The 22,639-nt window shown below is 53.8% G+C and overlaps 1 protein-coding gene across 28 annotated transcripts in view; it reads right to left on the bottom strand.

The window, feature by feature from the left end:
- MROH1 (maestro heat like repeat family member 1) overlaps positions 1-22,639 on the bottom strand; it is a 111,817-nt gene that overhangs the window by 74,485 nt on the left and 14,693 nt on the right. For 27 of the 28 annotated variants that reach the window (XR_004673143.3, XM_055116089.2, XM_063606488.1 and 24 more), the window contains 5 exons: positions 21,297-21,374; positions 16,945-17,090; positions 5,740-5,871; positions 4,931-5,093; positions 4,748-4,846 (listed from right to left, as the gene is read on the bottom strand). Coding sequence is in view for 27 of the 28 variants with exons in the window: in XM_055116089.2 (XP_054972064.1) it covers positions 4,748-4,846; positions 4,931-5,093; positions 5,740-5,871; positions 16,945-17,090; positions 21,297-21,318 (562 nt within the window). In the remaining variant the exon portion in view is untranslated. Of the gene's footprint in view, positions 1-4,747; positions 4,847-4,930; positions 5,094-5,739; positions 5,872-16,944; positions 17,091-17,176; positions 17,447-21,296; positions 21,375-22,639 lie in introns of those variants that run through there. The other variant, XM_063606502.1, reaches the window with a different exon arrangement.

Genomic DNA, 22,639 nt, shown 5'->3' with positions numbered 1-22,639 from the left:
TTTCTGCCTTGCTCAGGTCTGGGTAGGTGAGACCACAGTAACGACAAAACTTGCAACGGCCTGACACATACAGTGAGATGGGAGGGCTCAGCTCCCACTTCCCACCCTGCAGAGACCACAGAGGCCAGGGAGGGTCAGGCGGCACAGCACGAGGATTCCAGTGGAACCGGCAGGCTGCCTGCAGGAGCGACACACTGCACAGAAATCCTGGGACTGCAACACTGCAGTGGTTTCCCTAAAGCTACAAGACACTTCCCTCCCCGACAGAGAAAAGGGCAAGAGGCTGCCTGCCTCCCCCTCCTCCTCAGCTCCTTTCTTGCTGGCGCGGGGATCCCCTGCACACCTGTCACTCACCAGCAGCACCCAGGGCGTCCACACCCTCTCCAGTGCAGGGGGTGGGGACTCCTGCTCTGCCCCAGCCCCATAGCGTCCTTCTGCCCTGGGTGGAGGTGACAGGGCTCCAGGGAACAGGTCTGGAACTGGCTGTGAAAGTCAGCAGCTCCTGGCGGCCCCTCCACAGTGTCTCCCTTTGATGATGCCGGTGAGCCTGGGCCTCTTCTCACCTCTTCTGGACTCGTGCTCTGTAGCCGGCAGTGCTCGGCCAGCTCACCTGACGCCTTCTCTCTGCCAGCTCAGGGCTGCCCTCCGGGTTGTCCCCAGACCCCTGTCCAGCTGGTGCACTCTCTTCAGTGTCTGCAACCGGCTGCCACACCCACCTCCTTATTCTTTAATGGAAATGGTTACAGTTTTGTTTCTAGACTGTATTTGGTTCTCTTTTCACACTGGCTCTGTCCTCGTAGGACCCTGTCCTTTCTCCCTTTCGCCTCTTTACCTTGCTATTTTTATCCTGTATCTCATCAATCCAAATTATGTGACTTTCTGCTCTAATGCTCCTTTGTGTGCTGACGTGTGTGCTTTGTGACTGTAACTGATACTGCTGGTCCTGGGTCCGTGGAGAGCTGCTGGCCCCACACCAGAGCCGAGACCCTGCGCTCCAGGGAAGCGCTGCTTCCCACAGCCACACCCCCCGGCCAGAGCCACTGCCATGCAGCCTGACTGGGACGCAAACATTCAGTAGGACACTGGTCACCCCACCCAGGACACTTCAGCCCGGCCCATTTACACGGCTAACGTCTCAGCTTAAGGGCTTCCCAGTCCAACACAAAGAACAACTTTGAACCCTACAACTACATCAGGACAGACCATGGTTACAAATTCTCAGGAGAGAGGATTTAAAAGAAATTCTAAAAGAAAACAGACTACCTCCCAGGGTGCACAGTGGAAGCTTCCTCATCAGTCACTTTTTGCTGAGGAGGGGCCTTGAAGGGTCTGGTACAGGTGGGCTCTGACCCAGTGCAAAGAAAGGCCTTGTCTGGCCAGGCGCGGTGTTCCATGCCTGTAATCCCAGCACTTTGGGAGGCCGAGGCGGGCGGATCACAAGGTCAGGAGATCGAGACCATCTTGGCTAACATGGTGAAACCCCGTCTCCACTAAAAATACAAAAAATTAGCCAGGCGTGGTGGTGGGCGCCTGTAGTCCCAGCTACTCGGAGAGGCTGAGGCAGGCGAATGGCGTGAACCCGGGAGGCGGAGCTTGCAGTGAGCCGAGATTGCGCCACTGCACTCCAGCCTGGGCAACAGAGCGAGACTCCATCTCAAAAAAAAAAAAAGAAAAAAGAAAAAGAAAGGCCTTGTCTCCCATGTGAAATCAAGGCAGGCAGGTGCCCAGGGGCCACTGGAGAGCTCTAACCTCTCACCTCCCCTCTTGGCCTCTGTGGGCCTAGGTTTCTCCTTCTGATTGATCAGAAGGATGCTGGTCAACTCATCAGCATTCCAGGTATTCGGCAGTGGGAAGGTTTTTCAGAATAACAGACCACCATAATGCCACAAGCAGAAGCCCACCCCTGTTGTGTTATTAGGATTTTTTTTTTTTTTTTTTTTTTTTGAGACAGAATCTTGCTCTGTCACCCAGGCTGGAGTTCAGTAGCTTGAGCTTGGTTCACTGCAGCCTCGACTTCCCAGGGTCAAGCAATCCTCCTGCCTCAGCCTTCCAAGGAGCTGGAATACAGGCATGTGCTACCATACCTGGCAAATTTTTAAAAATATTTTTTCTAACGATGGGGTCTCACCATGCTGCCCAGCCTGGTCTCGAATTCCTGGGCTCAAGTGATCCTCCCATTTTGGCCTCCCAAAGTACTGGGATTACAGGCGTAAGCCACCATGCCCAGCTAGTTTTGATTTGTTTGTTTTGAGACAGAGTCTCACTCTGTCACCCAGGCTGGAGTACAGTGGTGCAATCTTGGCTCACTGCAGCCTCCGCCTCCGAGGTTCAAGCAATCCTCCTGTCTCATCCACAGTATCAGGGATTACAGACATGCGCCACCACACCCGGCTAATTTTTTTGTATTTTTAGTAGAGACGGGGTTTTGCCATGTTGGCCAGACTGGTCTTGAACTCCTGACCTCAAGTGATCAGCCCGCTTCGGCTTTCCAAAGTGCTGGGATTACAGGCATGAGCCACCGCGCCCAGCCACTAGGGCATGCCTTTGCGTCATCTCTTGACCTCCCATCTCTGTCCATTCTTTCTAGGGTGCCTCTGATTGGAATGCTGGCTTCAGGGTTCAGCCTGCTAGTTCATTCTTCTCTTTCTCTCCTACTTTCCATATTTTTGCCTTTTTCCTCTATTTTCTGGAAATTTCCACAACTTTCTCTTCCAATTCTTCTGTTATTTTTCGCATTTCTATTATGGCATCTTTAATTCACAGAAGGTCAGTTTTATTCTCTGAATGTGGCTTCTCCATGGTGACACCTCTTGTCCCGTGAATGCATGATGCCCACTTATTTTCCTGAGGATATTAATCAGAGATTTTCTTTCTCTGTTATTTTCTTCTCCCTGAACCATCTACATCTCCAATTAGTGTCTGCTTCTTTTGTTGCCACCTTTCCTACTGGAGGGGTTACTTGGCCGGGAGGAATTACTGGATGCCTGCCCTGCCGGACGGCGTGGCCAGGCCAGCCGTGCCTCCACCACTGGGAGTCTTCCCTGAGGCTCCTCACCTCCTGGCTGCAGTGCCCTGAGGGCACTCCTATCCTTGGCACACTGCCTGTCCTGGCTGGACCTGCACCCTCCCGCAGTGGACGCAGGCCTGCCACCGCCCCCACCACTAGGCCTCACCCGGTTGATACGGCTTCCTCTGGCCCCAGGCTGCTCCAGCCAGCAGGACCACCAACCCCTCCAGATGCAAACAGGGAACATTCCATTTGTGGTGGGGAGCCCACGCCCCACACGAGGAGGTCCCATGGAATCTTCGCTGGCTGAACCTATGTGTTTGACACATGGAGGAAAATGCCAGCATGGTAGGGCCCAGAGGAGCCGCAGGTCCCCTATGAAGGGGAAGGTAAGCAAGAGGTGTCAGAACTGCAAGTCCGTTTCTGCTTAGAGCCTCAGCAGCTGCAGGGATCAGGCCACTTCCCAGAGGAGTGGCGGGAAGGGGCGATGTGCGTGCAGCACAGAGACAGGCGCCCCGTTCTGTCTCCGCCCTGCAGCCTGGATGGCACGTCCTGCGCCCCAGGCACCTTAGCTGAGTCCACACCCACACCCACTTCCACTCTCTGCTCCTTCACACCTGGCTCAGTATGCAGCTGCCCCCATCCTGTCACCAATCCCATTTTTAGCCAAAACTGGGTCACATGGGGTTACTATCCCTTCTACCCAAGGGGCCCTGCCCTCATCCACAGGTGAGAAAGAGCCTGTGAAGGAGTGCCCCAAAGATGAAGGCATTTATCAAAGAGCAGGGCCAGGAGAGACGGAGCGCAGGGGCTGAGGAGAGGGAGGCAGGAGCCCTGTGATCTGAACCCAAAGTCACCAGGAGCAGAGCAGGTGGGTCCAAATGCTCCAAACCAACCCTGCAGTCTACAGAGCCCAGCCCAGCCCTGTAACCACTCCCTCCATGCTTCGAAAACATGCCCTGCCCGGGCCCCACCAGGCCCCTCCCCCGTCACCGGACCCTCCCACACCTGCTGCCTGGGGAGGAGGCCCCAGAGGGCTGGGTCTTTACAAGGGCTGGTCCCCTGGGCACGAGGGTCCTGTTCTCCTCCCGGCCAGCTACCAGGGCTGGCCGTCTTCCTGACATGGGACACTGGGAGCACGAGGCCGTGGGCTGTGAGGGCACTAAGGGTAGCTCAGGATCTCCAATCTCCACACCCCCTTCTAACAGAAATGCCCTCCAATCCCACCAACCACTCCCCCACTGTCAGTGGCAGGGGAAACCAAGGTCCAGGCCCATGACATGCCCGCAGTCCCCTGCCAGGCACACAGAGGGCTGTGGGCACTGCTGCCAGGAACGGGGCTCCTGGCAGAGGGTGGGGGTGAATGAATGTGCCCCCATCCCCTGGGTCCTGGGATGCCCAGAGAGTGGACACTTTTCTAGCCTGGAGTGGGGAGGAAAACAAAAAGTCATGGCTTCGAGGAAGTCTCTTCCTACCCCCCAGGCACGTCCAGCCCTCAGTGGACCCACAGTGTAAGGTGGGGGGCTCTCCAGGAGTAGAGAGAAACAAGAGACAGAGGCTGTGTCAGCCCCACATGGGCCCCCCAACCAGCCAGCAGCCTCAGCCAGGGGGCCCCTCCCTCCAACAGCCCCCCTTCCTGCAGCCTAAAGTGCCCACCTGTCCCCCCTAAAACAGGCATGCCCGGGAACAGCCCCCCACAAAGGGGCACTTGAGACAGAAGGTGACGAGGCCGCCTCTTACCGGAGCAGAACGCCACGCGCACCGTGTCCTGCTTGGCCACGCCCAGCACGGGCAGCAGGGAGCTCAGGACGGATGGCAGGAAGGGGACTACGCCGAACGCTGTGAGAGAGGACACCGTCAAAGGCCTCCGCCAAGGCTTCCAGCGCCCAGTGCTCCTCCTGGGGCAGGCCGCGCGTCACCTACCATTGGCCACCGAGAGGCTGGCGAGGGTGTGCAGCACGGCGCAGTGTGGCAGGGTCCCAGGGTGCAGCCTGCGCAGCAGCTCCTCCATCACCTTGCTGATGAACTGTCTTCCCACGGCCACCAGGACGCCACTCGCCGCCTGCTGCCAGTCCCAGACCAGGTCCTGAACCCAAAACACCGGCAGGTAGACCAAAAGGCAAGACCAAGACATTCTGCCCTCAGTCGCTGCCAGCCTCGGACAAGCGCACGCTGTTTTCAGTGTCCCCAGAAAGTGCAGGTCAGGGAAGGTGGTGGGCACAGCCTCCTCTGCTGAGGGGCTGCTGAGGAGACCCCACACGCAGGAGCAGCAGAGCCCTGGTGAGAGGGGGCTGCTGAGGAGACCCCACACACGCAGGAGCAGCAGAGCCCTGGTGAGAGGTGAGGGGCTGCTGAGGAGACCCCACACACGCAGGAGCAGCAGAGCCCTGGTGAGAGGGGGCTGCACTCAGTGCCCCAAGAGTTAGGCCCACCAGAGCCCTGCACCAACCCCACTGCCGGGCACAGCCTTTGGCCCCAGCTGCACGCACACCACGGTCCTGCGTGTGCTGAGTTCTGGCAACTTGCTCTCTGCTTCAGTTGCTGCCTCTGAAAATCACAGGGGACCACCCCCCACCCCTGCAGGGTGGTGCATGAGACCGAAGGGCATCTGCCAGCCCAAGGCAGCCAAACACCACCCTATACTCTCAAGGCTGCTGGGTAGAAAGGCCAAGAAGCAGCTTCCCTTCCCAAGCTAGGCCTGAGTCTGCGAGGCCAGAGGGCCTGCTGAATACCTTCGTCTTGGTCATCTCGCTGGAGGCCAGGAGGATGATGGTGCTGGCTGTGTCCTTGTCCAGCTCACTGGCGTGACTGCTCAGGACCCTCTCCATGGCCCTCAGGACCGCTGCTCGGTATGGGTGCGCCAGCTGCGGAGAGACACCGTCCGGGTCGGTCCCAGGTGAGCCCCACACCCAGACACTCTGAGTGCCTGTCACTGTCTCTACAAGATGATACCGCACAAATCTCTCTGCCTCAAGTGCAGGAGGGGAGGGGTACACCTGATCACTCCTCACGCCCTAAAAGCCGGCCTGCAAGCCTCACACTCACGGCCCATCTCCAGAAGGGTGGAGCGTTATCCTGCGCCAGACAACCAACATGCAGAGGGCGAGGCGGGGGGCTTCTCTCCTCCAGGGGTAGTCAGTAGGGTCTCCCAGTCACATGACACTCCCAGGACCCTTCCACCTCCTTGCCCTGCCCTCCCCTGTCAGAGGAGGAGCACACTCCTGTCTCCAGCTCAGTGGTCATGGCCTCAGTCTCTGCCGCTAGGCTAGTGCTTGTATCCAACGGCCCCTCCCCAAGGCTGCTAAGGAAAAACGCCACCCACCACACCACCTTCCGCCGCGCCCCCAAGCCACCTCCACCTCCCAGGTTAACCCTCCGCAGTCCAACCACCTGCCTTCATCCTCCCCCTAAGCAGCTCTCCTGTCGACCACCACCTCCACTGTAAATCCAAAGAGCACAAACTGGCCTTGCCTCAACTGGGGACACACCAAGGACTGGGACTGAAAGCTGGGACCCGCGGGGGCACACAGCAGAGTAGGCTACTGCCCAACCCAGGAAAGGAACCTGGGGCACCCGGCCACCCTGTGTTGACAGCCCCTCCCCAATGATGCACCCACCATGGCCCCTCCCTCCACCACCCTGAGAGCAGCCTGCACCAGGCAACATGGCCGGCACAGGGCGGCCCAGAGGCCCACAGGCTCTGTCGTCCATTCTCACATGGCTATAAAGAGGTGACCTGCAAAAACCCGAACAGGCGCGGTGGCTCACGCCTGTAATCTCAACACTTAGGGAGGCTGAGGCGGGCGGATCACCTGATGTCAGGGGTTCAAGACCAGCCTGGCCAACATGGTGAAACCCTGTCTCTACTAAAAAAAAAAAAAGTACAGGCCATGCGTGGTGGCTCACGCCTGTAATCCCAACACTTAGGGAGGCCGAGGCGGGCGGATCACCTGATGTCAGGGGTTCGAGACCAGCCTGGCCAATATGGTGAAACCCTGTCTCTACTAAAAATACAAAAATTAGCCGTGTGTGGTGGCGCACACCTGTAGTCCCAGCTACTCGGGAGGCTGAGGCAGAAGAATCGCTTGAACCCGGGAGGCAGAGGTTGCAGTGAGCCGAGATCGCGCCACTGCACTCCAGCCTGGGCCACGGAGCAAGACTCTGTCTCAAAAAAAAAAAAAACAAAAACAAAAATTACCCGGTCACGGTGGCCGGCACCTGTAATCCCAGCTACTTGGGAGGCTGAGGCAGGAGAAAAGCTTGAACCCGGGAGGTGGAGGTTGCAGTGAGCCGAGATCACACCACTCCAGCCTGGGCGACAGAGCAAGACTGTCTCAAAGGAAAAAAAAAAAAAGAAGAAGAAATACCTGAGACTGGGTAACTTACAAAGAAAAAAGGTCTAATTAGCTCAAAGCTGCAGGCTGTACAGGAAGCATGGCTGGGGAGGCCTCAGGAAAACACAATCGTTGTGGAAAATGAAGCAGAAGCAGGCACATCTCACATAGCCTGAGCAGGAGGAAGACAGAGGAGGAGGAGGAGGAGGAGGAGAAGGAGCCACATGCTTTCAAACAACCAGATCTCCTGAGAACTCTATCATGAGAACAGCCTCAAAGGGGGAAGTCGCCCCCAGGATCCAGTCACCTCCCACCAGGCCCCACCTCCAGCACTGGGGATTACATTTCAACATGAGATTTGGGTGGGGACACAGATTCAAACCAGATCAGACACTGATGGTCACAGGGTCTGCACTCCCCTCATCCACTCTGACAGCTATGGCCGCCACGGCAGGTGGAGGTGGGCCCACATAGGAGAAATGCTACCGGCTCAGTGAAGACAGCCACGCAGGACACTTGAAGGAAAGCGTGACAAGGTCGTTTGGAGGAGAAACAATAGTAGGAAGGATTGGGAGCTTCGTGAAAGTCTTGGTTTTGTTCAGAAACTATTTGAAGTTGACACCCAGCCACTTGACACGCACTTGGCCCTGGCATGCAGCAGTGCCAGTGACGGGGCAGCGCCAGGCAGCTCCCAGGCCCACATACACGTGCCACATACACGCTGTGGCATACATGTTCAGAATCACGCAACTATCTCAAACGTTGAGAGTCCCAGCATCAGTAGCAGCAGACAGGCTTGCTCACTGCCACTCTGCGAAACGAGTTACAAACTATCATGGTTTAGCCCCAGGCCCACGAGTGGGAGTGATTTTTGTTCTTCAAAATAGCCAATGTAGGTCACAAGCCTCAGCATGGTACACTAAGTTCACGTGGAACCTGCCAATTCTCCAGGGGAAGAGCTTCAGCTGGGGTTGATTTTCACTGTTAGATTTCCCATCCTTGAGTGTTGGCGCCGCAGTGAGGCAAGAGGGAGGCAGGTGGGGAATCAGTCTCACTGTACCAGCCACCTCCACCCACCGGCTACACATGACTCCCTTTCCTTTAAGGCTTCTGCAGGCAGACTGTATTTAAATTCTGTATTAGAGAATCATTTCTTTTTTTTTTTTTTGAGACAGAGTCTCACTCTGTCGCCCAGGCTGGAGTGCAGTGGCACAATCTCAGCTCACTGCAACCTCCGCCTTCCGAGTTCAAGTGATTCTCCTGCCTCAGCCTCCCGAGTAGCTGGGACTACAGGTGTACACCACCATGCCTGGCTACTTTTTGTATTTTTAGTAGAGACAGGGTTTCACTGTGTTGGCCAGGCTCCTGACCTTGTGATCCGCTTGCCTCAGCCTCCCAAAGTGCTGAGATTGTAGGCATGAGCCATCATACTGGGCCAAATTTCTTTTTTTTTTTTTTTCTGAGTCAGGGTCTCACTCCATCACCCAGGCTAGAGTGCAGTTGTGCAATCATAACTCACTGCACCTTGAACTTGCAGGCTCAAGAGACCCTCCTGCCACAACCTCTCAAGTAGCTGGGACTACAGGCACACACCACCACACTCAGCTTTTTTTTTTTTTTTTTTTTTTGAGATGCAGTCTCGCTCTGTCACCCAGGCTGGAGTGCTGTGGCACGATCTCAGCTCACTGCAACCTCTGCATCCCAGGTTCAAGTGATGATCATGCCTCAGCCTCCCGAGTACCTGGGACTACACGTATGCACCACCACTCCTGGCTAATTTTTTTTTTTTGTATTTTCAGTAGAAATGAGGTTTCGCCACGTTGGCCAGGCAGGCTGGTCTTGAACTCCTGGCCTCAAGGTATCCACCCGCCTCTGCCTCCCAAAGTTTTGGGATTACAGGCATGAGCCGCTGCACCCAGCCCTCGATAGTGATTTTTATTTATTTATTTTTTTTTTTGAGACAGAGTCTCGCCCTGTCACCCAGGTTGGAGTGCAGTGTTTTGATCTCGGCTCACTGCAACCTCCGCCTCCCAGGTTCAAGCAATTCTTCTGCCTCAGTCTCCTGAGCAGCTGGAACTACAGGCGCGTGCCACCACGCCTGGATAATTTTTGTATCTTTAGTAGAGACAGGGTTTCACCATGTTGGCCAGGATGGTCTCAAACTCCTGACCTCGTGATCTGCCCGCCTTGGCCTCCCAAAGTGCTGGGATTACAGGCGTGAGCCACCGAGCCCGGCATATTTTATTTTTTTAGAGATGGTGTCTGTGTTGCCCAGGCTGGTCTCAAACCCCTGGCCTCAAGCGATCCTCTTGTCTCAGGCTCCCAAAGTGCTGGGATTACAGGCGTGTGCCCTGGCACCCAGCCTATTGTTTCTGACTTTCATAATCTAGACGCTCTTCCCAGGTAGGAGACAATGTAGTCCTTGAGAAGCCCATCCCCACCTGGGACGTCGCAGAGCTGAGGCTCTAAGTGGGTGGATTAACTGCCGGGGCAGCACGGCTGGTATAGTGCAGGAACTGAGGGGGAAAGAATTGAAAATCAGTGTAAATTGGTCTGGTTCTATCTAGTCAGAGCATGGCTGAGCTGGGAGCAGCAGCTTGGGTACAGCAAGTGGGCATTTATACCCATCTGACCAGACCTGTTGCTGGGAGGGGCAGCTCAGGTGTAGCAGGGCATTTATACCCATCCAACCGGACCCGATGCTGGGAGGGGCAGCTTGGGTGCAGCAGGGCATTTATACTCATCCAACCGGACCCGCTACTGGGAGGAGCAGCTTGGGTGCAGCAGGGCATTTATACCCACCCGACCAGACCCGCTGCTGGGAGGGGCAGCTTGGGTGCAGCAGGGCATTTATACCCACTCGACCAGATCTGCTGCTGGGAGGAGAAGTTCAGGTGCAGCAGGGCATTACTACCCACCTGACCAGACCCACAGCTGCCATCTCCTCTGGTTCTTGATCTTGGAAACACATCTCAAGTTGCATTATGCTTCCATCTTTAGCTACTAATTCTCTTCATGTATATGAGGAAGTTTGAGGGAAATCTTTGCTTTTTTCCAGAGGAAAACAATAGGGAGAAGTGAGTCCTGGGACTGAGTTCTCCAGATTCCACTCACAACTGTGGCATCTCCATCTGTCACTCTGTGTCCTGGTGATTGAGTGCTCAGTGCAGGGTGACAGGCTGACTCAGCAAGTCTACAATGGGTTATGCAACTGGAAAACATAGGAACCCATGAAAAAGGCATAGGAATCTACATTTTACAAAAAATGGATAGGGGCCAGCCACAGTGGCTCACACCTGTAACCCCAGCACTTTGGGAGGCCAAGGTGGGAGGATCACTTGAGCCTAGGAGTTCAAGACCAGCCTGGGTAACATAGTAAGGCCCTGTTTCTACAAAAAATAAAAACAATTAGCCAGGTGTGGTGGTGCGCCTGTGGTCCCAGCTACTTCGGAGGCTGAAGCAGGAGGATCACTTGTGTACGGGAGATCAAGGCTGCAGTAAGCCAAAATTGCACCACTGCACTCCAGCCTACGCAACAGAGGGAGTCCATCCCTGAATTTAAAAAAAAAAAAAAAAAAAAAAAAGGTTATGTATTACTTGTGTTCCAGGGTTGGTTTGAATTGTTTGATTTTATGGTATAAGTACCATACTTTTGGCCGGGCATGGTGGTTCATGCCTGTAATCCCCATGATAGTGACAGGAGGCAGCCAAATGCCTAGGCAGAGAGGGGTGGGTCCCCTGAGAAACCCCACCTCCAAGCCAAAAACAGTTTAAAGCCTGAAAGCCAAGCTACAAGTAAAATCCTGGGACCAGATTGAGAGCCTGTCTTCCTGTCTGGTGTGCTTTCCTCTGATTGATCCCCACCCTTCACCTATTTCACATATACCTACCCTTTTCTAATTGGCTTTCTATACCATCACGCCCACCTTTGAGTGGTGTCTTCACTTTAACCTCTTTTGCAGACTTACAAACCAATCAGCATACACTCCTCATTCTGTGCCTATAAAGACCCCAGACTCAGTTGGCAGAGGGGAGGTGGCCTAACTTGGGCGAAGAGACAGCCTGACTTTGGGGAACATGACCTGTCCTTCCCGTCCCCTCTCCACTAAGAGCCATTTTCATCGCTCAGTAAAATTCTTCTCTGCCCTCCTCACACTTCAATGTCCATTGTATCCTCATTCTTCTTGGGTGTGGTGTAAGAGTTCAGGAACCGCCAAACACAGTTACAAGCTATAATGTAGGCAAGCTGAGGCACGCCAGCATGGCTGGGCAAGGCCCAGGTGGGGCATCGCTAGGGCTTGCAAAGGGACCAAGAAGAAGAATCCTATGGCTGGGCGCAGTGGCTCAGGCCTGTCATCCCAGCACTTTGGGAGGCCGAGGTGGGTGGATCATCAGGTCAGGAGTTTGAGACCAGCCTGACCAACATGGTGAAACCCCACCTGTACTAAAAATACAAAAAAATGAGACAGGTGTGGTGGCGTGCACCTGTAATCCCAGCTACTCAGGAGGCTGAGGCAGGAGAACTGCTTGAACCCAGGAGGCAGAGGTTGCAGTGAGCCGGTTTGCGCCATTGTACTCCAGCCCAGCCTGGGCAAGAGTGAGACTCTGTCTCAAAAAAAAAAAAAAAAAAAATAAATAAATAAATAAATAAATAAAAAAGAAGAATCCTACATCACCAGCACTTTGGGAAGCCAAGGCAGGTGGATTGCTTGAGGTCAGGAGTTCATGACCAAACTGGCCAACGTGGCGAAACCCAATCTCTACTAAAACTACAAAAAAAAATTAGCCAGGAGTGGTGGCATGTGCCTGTAGTCCCAGCTACTTGTGAGGCTGAGGCACAAGAATTGCTTGACCCAGGAGGTAGAGGTTGCAGTGAGCTGAGATCACACCACCGCACTCAAGCCTGGGCAACAGAGCGAGACTCTGCCTCAGGAAAAAAAAAAAAAAAAAGTACCATAACTTTCACAGCCCTGCCTCCATTCACAGTTGGAAAAGGCCCACTTAGGAAAGTTCTTCAAGGAAAGCAAACACATAATAAGCCCCTTTAAATAAAAATACTGTTGACAAAAAAGCTAAACTCTAAAATACCTAACAAGGTTTATTCTGTGCCACTATGACTGACCACGGCCCAGGGAACATCTGAGAAAGTACACCCAAGATGGTCAGGTTAGTTTGGTTTTATACATTTTAGGGGACAGAATTACAGGCAAAGACATAAATCAATACATGGAAGGTGTACACTAGTTCAGCCTAGAAATGTGGGACATCTCAGGGAGTGCTTATAGGGCATAGGTGGATTCAGAGATTTTCTGATTGGCAACTGGTTAAAAGAGTTAAACTGGCCAGGCATGTTGGCTCGCACCTGTAATCCCAGCACCTTGGGAGGCCAAGGTGGGCAGATCACAAGGTCAGGAGTTCGAGACCTGCCTGACCAACACGGTGAAACCCGGTCTCTACTAAAAATACAAAAATTAGCTGGTGTGGTGGCACGCGTCTGTAATCCCAGCTACTCAGGAGGCTGAGGCAGGAGAATCGCTTGAACCCAGGAGGCGGAGGTTGCAGTGAGCCGAGATCGCGCCATTGCCCTCCAGCTTGGGCGACAGAGCAAGACTCCCTCTCGGGGGAAAAAAAGAAAGAAAAAAAAAAGAGTTAAATGTTGCCTAAGGACTTAAAGTCAGCAGAAAGAAACGCCTGAATTAAAGGGGCTTGTGAAAGCCAAGGTTCTTGTTACGTAGATGAAGCCTCCAGATAGCAGCCTTCAGAGATAATAGATAGTAAATGTCTCTTTTCAGACCTTAAAGGTGTCAGACTCTTAGTTAAATCTCTTCTGGATCAGAAAAAGACCTGGAAATGGAAGGAGATTCTCCACAGATGCAATTTTCCTCCACAAAATATGGTTTTGCAGGGCCATTTCAAAATATGTCAAGAATAGATTTTGGGGTAAAATACTTTTATTTCCTTCAGGGCCCACTATCTATCATGTGATGCTATGCCAGAGTCCAGTCTGGAATTTTATTGCTACAAGGAGTCTGTTTTGTCAGACTTACGATCTCTGTTTTAACCTAATGTTCGCTGGTTGTCCAAACTCCAAAAGGGAGCAGGTATAACGAGGTGTGTCCAATCTCCCTTTCTGTCTGTCATAGCCTGGAAGGTAGTTTTCCACGTCGCTCCCGGGTCTCCTTGGACAAGAGGATGTTAGAGTAGGCTGCTAGGCAGACATGAACAGGGCAGGAGAGGCCCCCAACTAGGAATGTCAGGCGGTCATCAGGTGATGGTCAGGCGGTTGTTTAGGCGTCTCTCTAAAATAATAATTGGTCACTGCCAGCACCAGGGAAAGACAGTCTCACAGCAGATGGAAAACACCTAAAGCTTCTGCATGGTGGAATAAGGAAAAGAAAGAAAACACCTAAGGCTGGTGACAGCAGCTTCCTTAGAGGATCTCAGGAGTTGGGTGAATGGGCTCCAGCAAGCACACTGAGGTGAAATGGTGGTGTTTAACCGGTATATGGCCTTCCTCTAGAAACACTTGGCTGGTAAGGGAAGAATGCCTCAAGTGAGCAGGCGCGCAACTGAGCACAAACCCTCAAAAGGAGCTTCCGGTAGCGGAACCCATGCAGGTGCCTGGAGGTGGTTCCCAGGAGGGCCCGGGAGCTCCGCGCCCCTCCCCATTCCTGCCCAAGCATCTCCTCCACCTGCTGTGCACCCGCACCCTTCGTCACAGCCTGTGTCATAAATGGGTAAACGCAGGCCACTCTGTCCCTGCATTCTGTGAGCCACTGCTGCAATTCATCAAGCCTGAGGAGGGGGTCGTGAAAACCCTGATTCATGGCAGGTCGGTCAGAAGCACAGGCCACACCTGGAGCTTGCGACTGGCATCAGAAGCAGGGCTGTTGTGTGGGACTGAGCCCTCCACCTGCCGGATCTGACGCGACCTCCAGGTGGATGGTGTTGGAATTGAATTGAGGACACCCAGCTGGTGTCCACTGCACAACTGACTGCTGCTTACTGGTGGAGAGAAATCCCCCCAATTTGGTCACAGAAGTCTTCTGTGTTGATTGTTGCGTGGTGTAAGAGCAGAGAAAACAATGTGAGTTTGAGTTTTCCTACTCACAGAATTTGAAAATCCAGTTTTACTATTCTTGCTTCTCTTCCCCAAATCCCGTCCCTCCCCATGGCCTGACGGCCCCTGAGGAGTCTGTCTGTCCTGTGCAGAACCCTGGCTGACGTGTACAAGACTGGATGTGTCTAAAACCGTGAGGCCCAGCACCCCTCGGTGGCACAGGTGGCATGCTACAAAGTCATGGGCCTCTGGGTTCATAAAAACAGAACCACAGATACAGACGCCAGACAGGAGCTGAAACCTGTAAAGCTCCAGGAGTACCCCAGGACACTGTGCTGACACCTGAGGCCTGGAGGGGGATGTGGCATTGCTTTTCCCTATTGTTCCACATCTTTCTGGAGAGACTCAGTGGGCTTTGAACCATGCCTGCTATCTAGGCAAGACGCAATCAAGCGAAGTGCAAATGCGGTGAGATCCACAAACAAATGGCAGAAACTGGAGGCTGTGACCCAAACCTCCTGGAGGCGGTCTGCAGGAGGAGACGACAGAAGAGGACTAGGGCAGGGGAGGTCCCTGGGAAGGGTCACAGCCCGCAGGGTCAGTGCTTCCAGCTCAGCATGTGTATAATATGTAAACACGCAACTGTGAAGGCAGACTTTTAAAAAATTCAGTTAAAAAAATGTAAAGGTTAGAAAAGGGGTAAAATCAGAAACAAAGTAGGACAAGCATGGAGTGGCTGGGGCTCAGAGGAGGACACCCCAGAACGGAGGCTCAGGAGCAAAGTCCCTCTCAGATCTGCTCTGCCCTCCTCTCTCTCCTCCTCATTCTACCCCAAGGCAGCCATAAAACCTGTAAATATTGGCCAGGTAGTGGCTCACGCCTGTAATCCCAGCACTCTGGGAGGCCGAGGCTGGCAGATCACTTGAGGTCAGGAGTTCGAGACCAACATGGGCAACATGGTGAAACCCCATCTCTACTAAAACACAAAAATTAGCCGGGCATGGTGGCAGGCACCTGTAATCCCAGCTACTCAGGAGGCTGAGACAGGAGAATCGCTTGAACCCGGGAGGTGGAGGTTGCAGTGAGCCGAGATCACGCCACTGCACTCCAGCCTGGGTGACAGAGCCAAATTCCATCTCAAAAAACATATATAAATAAATAATAAAAATAAAAATACAAAATTAGCCGTGTGTGGTGGTGCACACCTGTAGTCCCAGCTACTCAGGAGGCTGAGACAGGAGAATCGCTTGAACCCGGGAGGTGGAGGTTGCAGTGAGCCGAGATCACGCCACTGCACTCCAGCCTGGGTGACAGAGCCAAATTCCATCTCAAAAAACATATATAAATAAATAATAAAAATAAAAATACAAAATTAGCCATGTGTGGTGGTGCACACCTGTAGTCCCAGCTACTCAGGAGGCTGAGACAGGAGAATCGCTTGAACCCGGGAGGTGGACGTTGCAGTGAGCCGAGATGGTCCACTGCACTCCAGCCTGGGCAACAGAGTGAGACTCCATCTCAAAAAAAAAAAATAACAATAATGAATAAATAAATTTATTAAAAATAAAAATAAACAGCTAAGACAGCTGACAGAGGAAGAAAGGAGAGATCCTGCCCCAGGAAGTGCCGCCAGGCCACGGCAGTGGGCAGGTATTTTCATGGAACTGGGTCATCTTCCCCAGGAGATGGTAGCTGATAAGAAATACACTGTATAGAGGTCCCTTTTTACATACCAAAATGTTAAATAAAACAAAAAGAATAATGGCCTTTTGATACTGCAAAAGCCTCTTCCCCTTCCCAGAACAGCCCAAACCACACACACAGAGAAAAACTAGAAAGCGTACATAACAGTTTCAAACAATGCAGTGCTAACGCTGTCAGCGGTGACAGAGAACCACTGAACCAAGATCAGGCGAGGCCGAAATCCCGGGAGGCGAGAGCCAGCCGGGCCACGTCTGTCCTAGGGTTCAGATCACTGATTTGGCATCCCTGTGGGGCTGAAGAGAGAGTTCCCAAGAGGCTCTTGTAGCTCTCCTGAGTGAGAGGACAGGACATTCCAGCACAGCAAGGCAAGGCCCTGGCCCCTCCTGGGCAGCCCCTCCCTGAGGGTGCAGGAAGACCAGCAGCGCCGGGCCCTTGGGGACTCTCTGAGCACTTATCAGTGTTTCTGGCCCCTTGGGTTGATGAGATTCTCTCAGAAACAACCTTCTGTCCTTCAGGCAGGGAACATGGTCTGTCCCTCAGGCACTAGGCACACAGCCCAGCCATTAGGCCTCCACTTAGTGAGTAAAAGGGGCAGCAAAGAGCCTCGGCCAGGAGGGTTGAACAGTGCCATGGTGGGGGGATGCGGCCATACCCCACACATGATGAGACAAGGCAGGTTACCCATCCTGACATAGGCACGTGTGGGGGGGTTAGACATGTGGCCACCCCTGTGTAACACCCGACCCACTGCTCCTGGCTGGACTGTCTCTTCCCAAACCAAGTAAGCCCCAACCGATCATGGCCCTGACAACATCATCCCCACCAAAGAGCACACATACCTTGTCATGCTGCCGCAGGTACTCCTCGCAGGCACGGAGCGTCTCCACCGGCCGCACCTCCCCGAGGGAGCACAGGGCACTGCAGACCTGCTCCTGCACCAGGGGGTCCTTATCGGTGATGGCGTCCAGCAGGGTGGAGGCCAGCTCTGCAGTGACAAAGCCTGGTTAGCATGCTCAGGCCCAAGCGCCCTCTCCTATCACACCTCAGCTGCCACTCCTGCAGTGGACACACCTGTAGCCTCTGAGGATCACAGACACAGAGCAGGAGAGGGCACAGCTGCTTTCTCTCTTGTATAACCTCCCTCCACCTGAGCTGCTGCAGGGCAGGTGCACTGCGGTGACAGGCTGTGGAGCTGTAGGGCTCACATTCCAGCTGCCCCTGAGGAGCTGCCTGGCCAGGACACACTATTTAGCCCATCAGGGTTGAGCGACACAGAGGACATAGCCTGCCTCCCACACAGGCAGGCATGAGGCTGTTCTGGTCCTGATCACATGGCCTGAGCTTCCTTGAAGACATTGGCTCACTCACCAGCCGGACCCTTCAGGAAGGCTCCCCAAGGGTCTATGCCCAGGCAGCCTGGGGTTCCCCATGGCCCCATTGCCCACACATAGCCCTTGACAGGCAGGTACTGGGCAGAGGGTCCAAGACCCCAGCAGTGAGAAATACATGAAGGAATAAAGACATAGCCTCATCCTATGGCTCTTAGTCCCCATGGACCACAGCTGAATCAAGAAAATCATTGAATAAATGTAGTGCTCTACAGGCAAGGCCAGGTGGTTCCCTGTACATGGGAAAGGGCAGGCCAAGCATCCCAGGGACTTGTGCCAACTGGCCACTCCACCCCGACAACCAGCCACTCCACCCCAACAACCAGTCACTCCACCCAACAACCGGCCACTCCACCCCACAACCGGCCACTCCACCCAACAACCGGCCACTCCACCCCAACAACCGGCCACTCCACCCAACAACCGGCCACTCCACCCCAACAACCGGCCACTCCACCCCAACAACCGGCCACTCCACCCAACAACCGGCCACTCCACCCCAACAACCGGCCACTCCACCCAACAACCGGCCACTCCACCCCAACAACCGGCCACTCCACCCAACAACCGGCCACTCCACCCCAACAACCGGCCACTCCACCCCACATCCGGCCACTCCACCCCAACAACCGGCCACTCCACCCCACAACCGGCCACTCCACCCCAACAACCGGCCACTCCACCCCACATCTGGCCACTCCACCCCAACAACCGGCCACTCCACCCCACATCTGGCCACTCCACCCCAACAACCGGCCACTCCACCCCACATCTGGCCACTCCACCCCAACAACCGGCCACTCCACCCCACATCTGGCCACTCCACCCAACAACCGGCCACTCCACCCCACAACCGGCCACTCCACCCCAACAACCGGCCACTCCACCCCAACAAGACCCTCCAGGCTGGTTTGTGGATGTCCCCTCTCTTTTGCTCCAGCAGCACCACACCCAGGCTGCCAACGAGGACATCCCAGGAGGCACCTGCTGGGGCAGAGGAACACACAGGCATCAGTGCATGACTCAGTCTCCCTCTGGGAAGATATTCCTTCCTGAGCAGGAAGCTGGACTTTTAACAGCCCTCCATTTCCAAAGTCCAGTAGTTAGACAAACAGGCTGATCCAAATCAATGAGATCTGACTGTACCTAAGGCCACATTCAGCCAGTAAAGCAAACCCGGCCCGTACTGAACTGGGTCTGCATCTGCTTTTCCGGCTGTGGCCATTCATGTGTGGAAGCACCAGGTCTCACGTGCTCTGGGAGCCTGCCCTCTGAGGGCAGTGAGGCTAGTCCCCCCTCCCTCGACCCCACCTCCTCACTGCTTTGCAGTGCCCTGGCTGGGCGGCACCCCAGCCCCACTTGTACTCACAGACGCTTCTCACCACCCCACCTCCACCCATCAACACCCCAGTGCCATTCCGGGCCTCTCGGTGTCCCTCAAGCTCAAGACATGGCACCCAACAGTGGCACTTATAGAGCCCTGAGGTGTGGCTCATCCCTTGGACAGAGCTCTAGGGAGCAGGGACAAGTGGGCAGAGCTTCACCCATCCTGGCCCCGCACACAGTCAGCCTTAAGGGAGCCACAGCCTCAGCTGGGGACATGGGGGCAGCCCGAGCGGACCCCAGACCTGAACCGGGGCCTGCGTCTCTGCCTCAGAGGCAGAGACTGCATGAGGCAAGATCACGCCACTGCACTCCAGCCTGGGTAACAGACAGAGACTCCATCTCGATGGGGAAAAAATAAATGCCTGATGGCCGGGCACAGTGGCTCCTGCTGATAATCCCAGCACTTTGGGAGGCCGATCACTTAAGTCCAGGAGTTTGAGACCAGCCTGGCCAACATGGTGAAACCCCGTCTCTACAAAAACAAAACAAAACAAAACAAAACAAAACAAAAAACAAAAATTACGGCGTAGTGGCATGCACCTATAGTCCCAGCTACTCAGGAGGCTGAGGTGGGAGGATCCCTTGAGGACAGGAGGCAGAGGTTGCAATGAGCTGAGAGAGCACCACCACACTCCAGCATAAGCGACACAACAAGACCTAGTCTCAAAAACACACACAAAAAAGATTGAGGCCCTGCATAGTGGCTCACGCTGTAGTCCCAGTGCTTTGTGAAGCCGAGGTAGGAGGATCATTTGAAGGCAAGCATTCAAGACCACCCTGAGCAACACAGCGAGACCTTATCTCTACAAAAACTAATTTTAAAAAATAGGCTGGGTGTGGGCTGCGCACAGTGGCTCACGCCTGTAATCTCAGCACTTTAGGAGGCCGAGGTAGATGGATCACCTGAGGTCAGGAGTCTGAGACCAGCCTAGCAAACCTGGTGAAACCCCATCTCTACTAAAAATACAAAAATTAGTCGGACATGGTGGCGGGCACCTGTAATCCCAGCTGCTCTGGAGGCTGAGGCAGGGAGAATCGCTTGAATCCAGGAGGTGAAGGTTGCAGTGAGCTGAGATCCACTGCACTCCAGCCTCTGCGACAGAGTGAGACTCCATCTCAAAAAAAAAAAAAAAAAATTAGCTGGGTGTGATGGCACATGCCTGTAATCTCAGCTACTTGGGAGGCTGAGGTGGGAGGATGGCTTGAGCCCAGGAGGTCACTGCACTCTAGCCTGGACAACAGAGTGAGACCTTGCCTTAAAAAACAAACAAACAAACAAAGGCTTGAAGGACATCCTAGTCCCTTCAGCCCCTCCAGTTATGAAATGACACAGCAAGAGACTCCATCTATGAGTCAGAAAACAGCCCTCACAGACATTGAATGTGCCGGTGCCTTTATCTGGGACTTCCCAACTGCCAGTACTGTGAGAAATACATTTCTATTATTCATTAATTACCCAATCTAAGATATTTTGTTACAGCAGCCTGAACAGCCCTTGAAAACTGCTAATTTTTTTTTCTGATGAAAACCTGGAGAGAGCATGTTCATTCAACAGTCACTCCAGGCCGGCGCAGTGGCTCACGCCTATAATCCCAGCACTTTGGGAGGCTGAGGAGGGCGGATCACTTGAGCCCAGGAGTTCAAGAGCAGCCTGGGCAACATGACAAAATCTCATCTCTATGAAAAATACTTCTGGGCATAGTGGCGTGCACCTGTAGGCCCAGCTACTTGGGAGGCTGAGGTAGGAGGATCACCTGAGCTCAGGAGTTTGAGGGTGCAGTGAGCCATGATTGCACCACTGCACTCCACCCTGGGTGATAGTGGGAGACCCTTTTTTTTTTTTTTTTTTTTTTTGGGGGGGACCGAGTCTCACTCCATCGCCCAGACTGGAGTGCAGTGGCACAATCTCGGCTCACTGCAACCTCCGCCTCCCGAGTTCAAGCGATTCTCCTGTCTCAGCCTCCCGAGTAGCTGGGACTACAGGCAACTGCCACCACATCTGGCTAATTTTTGTATTTTTAGGAGAGACGGGGTTTCACCATGTTGGTCAGGCTGGTCTCAAACTCCTGACCTCAAGTGATCTGCCTGCCTTGGCCTCCCAAAGTGCTGGGATTACAGGCGTGAGCCACTGTGCCCAGCCAACTCTGTCATTAAAAAAAAAAAAAAAAAAAAGTAAAACAAACCTTCAAATCACATCCTGGATGCCATGTGCTTTTCTGGAGTCCCAAACTGAAGGCTCGTGTGGGAGAAGTCTACACCTGCCACATCACCCAACCTGCCCAGAACCCACTCAGGCTCCCGAGTATAGGGTGGAAACTCTAGGCACCATTGGAGCTGGTAAGAGCCTTGGCCTGCCCTGACCACCCAGAGGCAAGAGAGGCCTCACACCCGGCCACCCCCAATCCCCACGCACTCACTCTTCATGGAGGACTCAGTCATGTCTGTGGTTTCAGCTTCCTTCACCCAGTGTGAACATGGACAACTTCTTCTCCCATCTGGAATAACCAAAATCACAAGATTTAATTCATAAGCCTCTACGATATCTGAGTTCACAGGCAATTACCATTTCCGTGTAAAATACACAATTTAAATGAATTTGTTCTGGGGGAAATATCTCTGTCACATTTTCTTTGAGCCACTCAGGGAGGGCAAAAGGCATCATGATCCTCAACAGTTTCCAGCTCTCCTCCATCCCTGAGCACCCATCAGTCCCTACCAGCACCTCACTGGCCTGCACAGGCTTGTCCACAGCTGGCCCACAGTGGCACCTCGTCACCATCAGCCCCAGCAGGAGTGGATGCACCTCCACCTACAGCATCCTCCTCCACACTGTGAGGAACTGAGCACGGGCACCACAGCTTTCACACATCACATGCCATGCGCCACTGCATGCAACAATGGTCCCTAAGAATCAAGTCCAGGAAGCGTCCAAGTTCCCTCTGCCTCTTCACCATGGACACACATTCAAGTCTTGTGTCACGCTTTCTGAGGACCTACGTCATCAGAGGGGCCGCAGGCCCACCATGAGCATGGCAGCCAGCATCCTAACACTCACATTCTCTGTTCTCTGAGTCTCCCACCAGCCCCTTAATTCCCTTGATCACCTCCCATCCACCATTCCTTCCTAACATACTCCAGAGAAAAATGAAGGAGAGACATCATGACCCATCCCTGACCAGCCAGGACACCTCCCTGCGCTGTGCACACATGGGTTGGAGGCGAAGTAAGAAATCATAGAAATCTTGGCCAAGAGCGATGGCTCATGCCTGTAATCCAGCACTTTGGGAGGCCAAGGTGGGTGGATTGTTTGAGGTCAGGAGTTCGAGACCAGCCTGGCCAATATGATGAAACTCTGTCTCTACTAAAAACACAAAAATTAGCCGGTCGTGGTGGCAGGCACCTTTAGTCCTAGCTACTCAGGGAGCTGAGGCATGAGAATCGCTTGAACCTGGGAAGCAGAGGTTGTAGTGAGCCAAGGACACACCACTGCACTGCAGCCTGAGCGACAGAGTGAGACTCTGTCTCAGAGAAAAAAAAAAAAACAGAAGAAAGAAAGAAAAAAGACATCATGGGCCGGGTGCAGTGGCTCATGCCTGTAATTCCAGCACTTTGGGAGGCTGAGGCAGGTGGACCACTTGAGGCCAGGAGTTTGAGACTAGCCTGGCCAACATGGTGACACACCATCTCTACTAAAAATACAAAAAAATTAGCCAGTCTGGTGGCTCATGCCTGTAATCCCAGCTACTCAGGAGGCTGAGGT

Source organism: Pan paniscus, chromosome 7, assembly GCF_029289425.2.
Source record: "Pan paniscus chromosome 7, NHGRI_mPanPan1-v2.0_pri, whole genome shotgun sequence".
Lineage (NCBI taxonomy): Eukaryota > Metazoa > Chordata > Mammalia > Primates > Hominidae > Pan > Pan paniscus.
This window is presented reverse-complemented; position numbering and strand designations above follow the sequence as displayed.